This window comes from Anabrus simplex, chromosome 1 (assembly GCF_040414725.1).
Source record: "Anabrus simplex isolate iqAnaSimp1 chromosome 1, ASM4041472v1, whole genome shotgun sequence".
Taxonomy (NCBI): Eukaryota; Metazoa; Arthropoda; class Insecta; order Orthoptera; family Tettigoniidae; genus Anabrus; species Anabrus simplex.
In genome coordinates this window covers 1790988793-1790997839 of record NC_090265.1, presented here as the reverse complement: position 1 = coordinate 1790997839, position 9047 = coordinate 1790988793, and the positions used below count along the sequence as shown (strand labels likewise).

Here is a 9047-nt window from a genome sequence, read left to right as displayed (position 1 = left end):
CTACTCTTCTGTCGAAAATCACCCAGAACAAATCGAGCTGCTTTGGATTTTTTCTAGTTCTTGAATCAGGTAATCCTGGTGAGGGTCCCATACACTGGAACCATACTCTAGTTGGGGTCTTACCAGTGACTTATATGCCCTCTCCTTTACATCCTTACTACAACACCTGAACATCCTCATAACCATGTGCAGAGATCTGTACCCTTTATTTACATTCCCTTTTATGTGATTACCCCAATGGAGTTCTTTCCTTATATTATATTATTTATGTTTTCCCCATTTTGGAACGTAACAAGCATAACGACCTGCTGCGTCTAAACCAGAGCCCGTTTTGCCACCGCTTTTTTAGAGTTCCTGAAGGACCTTCACAGCCACCGTAGCACTCGGAGGACCCTCGAAGTTCCCAGTGTACTTCACCCCTACAGGAAGTCCCGTACTTCAGCTGCCCAGTCTCCATATCGTTGCTGAGGAGACAAAACCTCCTATGTGAAATATTTTGGCTTAGAACTTTGGCCGGTAAGGTTCTGTCATCTAAGGTGCAATATTGTGTGAATATTGTCAAGGCATTCTCGCTCTTCATAATGTTTGTGCTACGGGTGAGTATATCTCCAAAAGTAGTACCGGTATCACATAGGAGGTTTTGTCCCGGCAACGAAAATATATTTATTTAATTATTAGATACAGCCAATTGAGGGCCATTTGCCACCAATAATGTAACATTTAAATGAACATAATAAGACAACAATCGGGATAAACAACATAATTAAGTATCAACAGTAAATTAACAATAACAGTGTAACAAGGATGGCAGTGATAACTGGCAAGGTCGGTTACAAAGTTAGCAATAGAAAGATCATAGCAATAAATAAGTTACAAGATTGTGAGCAACTGCAACGTGACCTCGATAATGTTGTGAGATGGACAGTAGGCAATGGTATGTTGATAAACGGGGTTAAAAGTCAGGTTGTGAGTTTCACACATAGGAAAAGTCCTCTCAGTTTTAATTACTGCGTTGATGGGGTGAAAGTTCTTTTTTGGGGATCATTGTAAGTATCTAGGTGTTAATATAAGGAAAGATCTTCATTGGGGTAGGGAGATTGTTGTTGCAAGGTTAAGCATGGATGGGATACATGAATATGCCGGCTGCGTGTTGGGTGAGGGTACGTGTATAGGGAAGTATTGCATTTGTAAAGATCTCTGCACATGGTTATGCGGGTGTTTAGGGGTTGTAGTAAGGATGTAAAGGAGAGGGCATATAAGTCTCTGGTAAGACCCCAACTAGAGTATGGTTCCAGTGTATAGGACCCTCACCAGGATTACCTGATTCAAGAACTGTAAAAAAATCCAAAAAGCAGCCCGATTTGTTCTGGGTGATTTCCGATAGAATAGTAGTGTTACAAACATGTTGCAAAGTTTGGGTTGGGAAGACTTGGGAGAAAGAAGAAGAGCTGCTCGACTAAGTGATATGTTCGGAGCTGTCAGCGGAGAGATGGCGTGGAATGACATTAGTAGACGAATAAGTTTGAGTGGCGTTTATAAAAGTAGGAATGATCACAATATGAAGATAAAGTTGGAATTCAAGAGGACAAACTGGGGCAAACATTCATTTATAGGAAGGGGAGTTAGGGATTGGAATAACTTACCAAGGGAGACGTTCAATAAATTTCCAATTTCTTTGAAATTTTAGGAAAAGACTAGGAAAACAACAGATAGGGAATCTGCCACCTGGGCGACTGCCCTAAATGCAGATCAGTATTGATTGATTGATTGATTGAAATACAGAAGAAAATGGAAAGCTGGAGAGGAATTCTAAGGAATCTGTTAATGTTGTGTTTGAAGTTATCAACAGTAGGGAGACTGTTGTTGCAAGGTTAAGCATGGATGGGATACATGAATATGCCGGCTGCGTGTTAGGTGGGGGGTACGTGTATAGGGAAGTATTGCATTTGGTATAGCCATTGATTATTTTATGTAGGTAACAATAATCGAAGAATCGTAGCTCAATGGTTAGAGCAACCGTCTCAAAATCGGGAGGAATTGAACACAGGGAATGCTGACTGCTAACTTACATGGAACATGTTTGTGGCCTGTAAACTTGGGTTGGTAGCATCTGAGAATTCACAACTAATGGGAGAAGGACGCCTACAGTTGGTACCATGATGCTGAAGTCCGACATTTGAGCGGCGAAACCAGTAACTACAAAGTAAGCTGCGTTGTCATAGTTACCTCTATCTGCGGTTTATCACCCTTTCATAAAGGATGGATATTTAATCAAATATGTTTGCCTAATGCAATTCAATAAACTTAGGCCCATTCCTAAGCTCGTGCTAATAATCCCGGCATTTAAGACAGAAACCGTCATTGCCGATAAATAAGAGTTTTTATATTCACTAAACTGACAATAACTTCAACAAATGCACATGTTAAATAGAGAATATAACTGTACAACTAGCCACTGATTAACTTATAGAAAATAAACTAACAACGAAAACAATATTCAGGAAACAAACACTTAAATTATTACGTAAACCAGCAACAACTAACACAGCTAACACAGTACCACTCCGAATAATATCACAAAATCGACTGAGAAGAAAGCCAACCCACGTGGTGATAGCAACGTTAAATATGGCACCTCTGTTATCGTTGCCATACCAACAGACCATTCACGAGCAGCGTTAGTCAACTTTTTCTCGCCGGTGGCGCTAAACGTCAGACTTCAACTTTTGTGGGCCCAACTATAGTTTAGATTCTAGTCTCCGTATTTTCTTGTAGTTTGTGTTTCTTTTTTTGCAAAGAAATCTGAGTTTTTTCTCTTTGTACTCATTTTGGGTTCATGGCCAAACTGAACTGAGCTGACTGAGCTCTCTATAAGCATTATTGTACGGTATATATACTGAGTAGGTGGAGATGACTAACTTACAGTATACCCTTTTAAGAAGCAACTGGAAGTCTGACTCCCTGGTTGAATGGTCAGCATTGAGGCCTTCCGTTCAACTCCCGGCCGTGTTGGGATATTAAAGGTATCTGATTAATTCTTCCGGCTCGAAAACTGCGTGTTTTGTTTGTCCCAGCACTCTCCTCTTCATATTCAGAAAATACACCACACTACCAAGCACCACAGAAACACACAATAGCGATTACATACCTCAACAGACGGTTGGTGTCAGAAAGGGCACCAGCCGTAAAACAGGGCTAAATATCTATCTTCGACACAATCCGCACCAGTCACCCCAGAAGGTAAGAAAAAAGAGGTATGAGAGGCAGCCGAGAACCGATTCCTTTGCTTTGGGATGCCGCGTCTAATTAAAAATATTCGTCTTACTGTTGACGGAAAAGGAATACATTCGCTGAGTCGGACGTAGGACACACAGCGCGCTGCTGCGGCGCGTTAGTGCAACTAACCTTTTTATCCACCTACGTAGATGTGATTAAGTGCCCAAAGTGATAGGGAGCTATGCTGCAGTAATCCTGTTCAGCCAGGAACTGGAAATCCTGCTCTGCTGGCATCCTCAAACAGCCAGGCCAACGGCATTTCAAATTCCAGAAGTCAAAGAAAGTTACGATCACGAGTACCGAAAACAAGATCACTTTAGTTCAAGGCGATCCGTTTTACAACACTGACATTTGTGGACCTGAAAGTGTTTGCAGGAGGGTCAAAACTTCAGGCACATCACTATTGGAAACATTGACGAAACGGTTCAAGTGAAGACAACAAAACTAAAGGATATCAGGCGACTTTTGTGCCTCCATTTTGGTGAAAACTGGGTTGAAAATGAAAAGTTGCAGTTTTACAAAACGCTCCTTGCAGCTGATTATATTGCTACGAAAGAAGGTTGTATGGATGACGATTGTGAAAACGACAGTCAAAGTGCTTTTTAACATAAGCCAGGATCTATTGCATGCTCACTTGATGTTTTTACACTGATGGGTATTGTTATCGGCCAAAATCGGAATGAAGCTGATTCCTGTCCGTGGCGCCCTTGCATAGGTAGTCTGAATTGAGTTTCGGTTACTGAACTGAACGTCAGCATTCCAGAAGCACCATTAAAGTACTATATGAAATGATTCATTCTAGTAGGGAAAGGCTCTTATCAGAGCCCAGGAATGGGAAGGAAACGTCCGTGGCCTTAGTTAAAGTTCAGCCCCAGCATTTAACTGGTGTAAAAATGGGAAACCACGGAAAACCATCTTCAGGGCTGCCGACATTGGGGTTCGAACTCACTATCTCCCGAATCAATCAATCAATCAATCAATCAATCAATCAATCAATCAATCAATCAATCAATCAATCAATCAATCAATCAATCAATCAATCAATCAATCAATCAATCAATCAATCAATCAGTCAATACTGATCTGCATTTAGGGCAGTCGCCCAGGTGGCAGATTCCCTATTTGTTGTTTTCCTAGCCTTTTCCTAAATGATTTCAAATAAATTGGAAATTTATTGAACATCTCTCTTGGTAAGTTATTCCAATCCCTAACTCCCCTTCCTATAAATGAATATTTGCCCCAGTTTGTCCTCTTGAATTCCAACTTTATCTTCATATTGTGATCTTTCCTACTTTTATAAACGCCATTCAAACTTTTTCGTCTACTAATGTCATTCCACGCCATCTCTCCGCTGACAGCCCGGAACATACCACTTAGTCGAGCAGCTCTTCTTCTTTCTCTCAGTTCTTCCCAACCCAAACATTGCAACATTTTTGTAACGCTACTCTTTTGTCGGAAATCGCCCAGAACAATACTGGCCGCACTTCAGCGACTGCAGCTATCGAGCTCGGTAATTATTTCTCTTAACATTGAAGGACTGTCTTCTTGTAAATATCTTTTACATGAAATATGCCTAAAACGTAATTGTGATGTTTTATGCATACAAGAAACTCATAGGGATGTTAATCAACGACGTCTTAAAATCTCTGGAATGAGACGGACAGTCGATCGTCCTCATGGCCAATATGGAAGTGCCATTGCAAGTCTACTGATACTGGAATTTTGAACCATATACTGGAAAAATTATAAAACGTACCGGAACAAATTTCATCATTGCCATTGATGCTTTCACGGCCCGTACTTATAGACATGATACTGTATAGGCTGATCGGCTTATGCAGTGTCAAGAAAATAAGGTGAACTTCTTTACGTTTCGCAGAGAACAGTGCTCTGCGTCATCAGAAGAAAATCTCGACTGTCCGCGAGAAAGGCTTCTTAAATATGACTTTTTTTAATTTGACGTTATAATAGAAGTGCAAATGGTACGTTCATTCGTCACCAGATGGCTCCCCAGACGTGGCACAGCACTAGCGTTCGAAGCTGAACCTGACCGAACCATCAGAATCAGTCTAACAGGGTCCCATAACGTGTACGTAACATATGACATTGTCACAAGCCTGGAATGAAACATCTGGCGATGAGGAACGTAGGGTACGAATTTGAAAAACACCGAGACGAAATAACAATAGTGAAGGGACAGGGAAGGGAACTACCTACGTAAACCCGTAATGGCTGGCAACCAGGTATTATTTAATTGATAGCCAGTGTACCTGTTAAAATTGTTATTATTTCTACGCATTTCCACAGCTTCCCGTATAATCCTGGACCTGTAGTGTCTAGTGTGGGTAAGAGCTCGAGCATCTTGGAACATGACATCATGACCCGACGATAGAGCGTGCTCAGCTATTGCCGATTTGTCTGGCTGGTTGAGACGAATATTACGTTCATGTTCCGTGATACGGGTACCAATGGACCGGCATGTTTGGCCGATGTATATCTTACCACAAGTACGGGGAATTTCGTATACCCCAGGATGTAAAAGTGGGTACAATATGTCCTTGGCTTTACTCAGACAGTGAGTAATTTTAGTGGTGGTGCCGAACACGGTTTTTATATTGTGTTTGCGGAGGATCTTGGCAATTTGATCTGTGGTGTTGAGAATGTAAGGCAAGTAGGCAGTTCCCTTCACCTCTTCCTTCTGTGAGCTTTGCTTGGTCGTTTCTCTGGGTTGCAAGGCTCTATGAACCTGTAAATCACTGTAACCATTACCCTTGAACGTGACTTTGAGCGTGTCCATCTCCACCTGGAAATGTGATGGCTCACAAATTCGTCTCGCCCTCTTGGCGAGTGTCGTGAGAATGCATTGTTTTTTTGGTGGATGGTGGTGAGAATCTGCATGAAGATAGCGATGTGTGTGGGTAGGCTTACGATAGACAGTATGTCCTAAGGAGCCATGCGGTTTCTTTCTTACTAGAACATCCAAGAAAGGAAGGCATCCGTCCGACTCCATCTCCATAGTGAATTTAATTTAAAGGTGTTGCTGATTTAGGTGGTTTAGAAATAGATGTTCTCAGGGCCTTCTGTCCAGACCACAAATGCATCGTCAACATACCTCCACCATATCACAGGTTTGACGGGCGCCGAAGCAATAGCCTCCTCCACAAAATGATCCACTAAGAAATTAGCCACTACGGGCGAAAGTGGACTTCCCATAGCCACTCCGTCCGTCTGTTCGTAAAAATTCCCACCCCACAAGAAATAGCTGGACGTCATGCAGTGGTAAAATAGCTTAGTAATGTCCTCAGGGAACAGGTGTTCAATGAGAGACATGACCGAGTCAATTGGCACTTGAATGAACAAGGACTCCGCATCGAAACTCACCAAAAGTGCATTAGGTTGAAGGGTTATGGTTGACAGCTTGTTGACGAAATACCGAGAGTCCCTGACGTATGATTCAGTTCGTCCTATGTGTGGCCGAAGCAATTTGCTTAGGTATTTAGCCGGAGCATACGTAGGAGAACCTATCACACTAACAATAGGTCTGAGGGGAACATTTTTATGGACCTTAGTCAGTCCATATACTCTAGGTGGCACTGCATCCCCCGGGGACAGATGTTTAGTCTCTTCTTTTGGAACTTAAGAGTGCCGTAAGAGCTTCACGGTGGCGATGGACACAGGAGTGGTGGGGTCACGTGAGCTCAGTCTGTAAACAGGCTCTGACAATATAGCCGAGATCTTATTCTTATACTCGTCAGTGTCCATAACCACTGTAGCATCGGTCCAAATTACACGATCACCTGGTCCAAGTTAAACCCTTTAGGTCCAAATTACACGATCACCTGGTCCAAGTTACACGCTATCGATCCAAATTACACGATCACCTGGTCCAAGTTACACGCTATCGGTCCAAATTACACGATCACCTGGTCCAAGTTACACGCTATCGGTCCAAATTACACGATCACCTGGTCCAAGTTAAACCCTTTAGGTCCAAATTACACGATCACCTGGTCCAAGTTACACGATCACCTGGTCCAAATTACACGATCACCTGGTCCAAGTTACACGCTATCGGTCCAAATTACACGATCACCTGGTCCAAGTTACACGCTATCGGTCCAAATTACACGATCACCTGGTCCAAGTTACACGCTATCGGTCCAAATTACACGATCACCTGGTCCAAGTTACACGCTATCGGTGCAAATTACACGATCACCTCGTCCAAATTACACGCTATCGGTGCAAATTACACGATCACCTGGTCCAAGTTACACGCTATCGGTGCAAATTACATGATCACCTGGTCCAAGTTACACGCTATCGGTGCAAATTACACGATCACCTCGTCCAAATTACACGCTATCGGTGCAAATTACACGATCACCTGGTCCAAGTTACACGCTATCGGTCCAAATTACATGATCACCTGGTCCAAGTTACACGCTATCGGTGCAAATTACACGATCACCTGGTCCAAGTTACACGCTATCGGTCCAAATTACACGATCACCTCGTCCAAGTTACACGCTATCGGTGCAAATTACACGAAAATAAATTTTAGAAATGTTACTTTTAAACAAATCCTAAAGATAATGTTAACAATTACTTTCACCAAATCATTTGATACGTTGTAGGTACTAATTAAAGTGTATACAATCTGAGAATTATTATTATTGGCGTATAGCAACAAGTTAGGTACATATATACAAGTATATAATATTTACAAATATACACAGACAAGAAACATGATTTATAGCAGAATGTCCAGTTGGGTGATCCACTGTATGGCTTCCTCTGTTGGTTCCAAAACGTCACTCGGGCTACCTGAGAAATTATAATTACGGCCAATGGAGTTATGGACGTTAAAAGGTAAGTTGTGCAAATTACATGGACTTCCCCTCTTCACTATTGCACGTTTATATGGTCTGTTGTACGTAGGATGAATATCAACAACCAGTCCCGGAACCACATGTAATTAAAATCCTCTCGCCGGTGAGGGATCGTTCGCAGAACCCTCCGACCATTCAACCAATTAGCCGGACAAAATGTAAATAGAATAAGCATGTAAATTACCTTTTGTTGGGGGCCATATCATTCGGAGTTGAAGGCTGGCATCAACACTCCTCTTACACTATTTGCATTTCCGTATCACACATCTTTGTTTATACTTCACAGGCGTAATAAAAGACATTATTTACAACATGCTGTATGCCGTAGCTATGTCTGGGCACGTGGTGAGTTTTCTTATCATTGTGTCTCTGCCAGTTTCATGAACACCTGAACTGTGTTGGTGGCCCTCGAAGGAGGCACACGTAGAGGGATATCAGATGTGAACGTATAAACAGAAGATACTGTAAAGATAGCGACTTCTTTAAGGCTAAGCTAGTGGCTGCTTTGTTTACAAGAGAAGAGCTGTTCAAGATAAAACTCACCCTAAATGAGAATCCAGGCCAGGGTCTGCGGAGAATGGTTTCTCGTGCCTTGCAAAGATGGTAAGATGTTTTCGAATTTATACACATTATACTGTCACCGACAATGATATTCGTAAATATACAGTCGAAACTGGGTATAATGACTCTGAAGAGACCGTAAAATAACGGTCGTTACAGGCGATAGTCGCACAAGCCGGTCTTTCTTGTTGTTGTTGCTAAAATGTAATATCTGTAAGCTCTAGGCTGCATACTTACATGGTTAATTAAGAGAGTAACTTAAAACTTCAAAAATCGGAAGTGAAATAAGTATCGGTACAGCATTTGTGGAGTGGAAGT

General features: G+C 42.0%; 1 protein-coding gene across 1 annotated transcript in view; it reads left to right on the top strand.

The window, feature by feature from the left end:
* The first annotated feature begins 8555 nt into the window (after positions 1–8555).
* Positions 8556–9047, top strand: part of LOC136882845 (histidine ammonia-lyase) — a 116583-nt gene continuing 116091 nt past the window's right edge. Inside the window, 1 exon segment of the mRNA XM_068229767.1 lies at positions 8556–8771. Within this exon segment, the coding sequence (XP_068085868.1) occupies positions 8717–8771 (55 nt within the window). The 5' untranslated portion in view covers positions 8556–8716.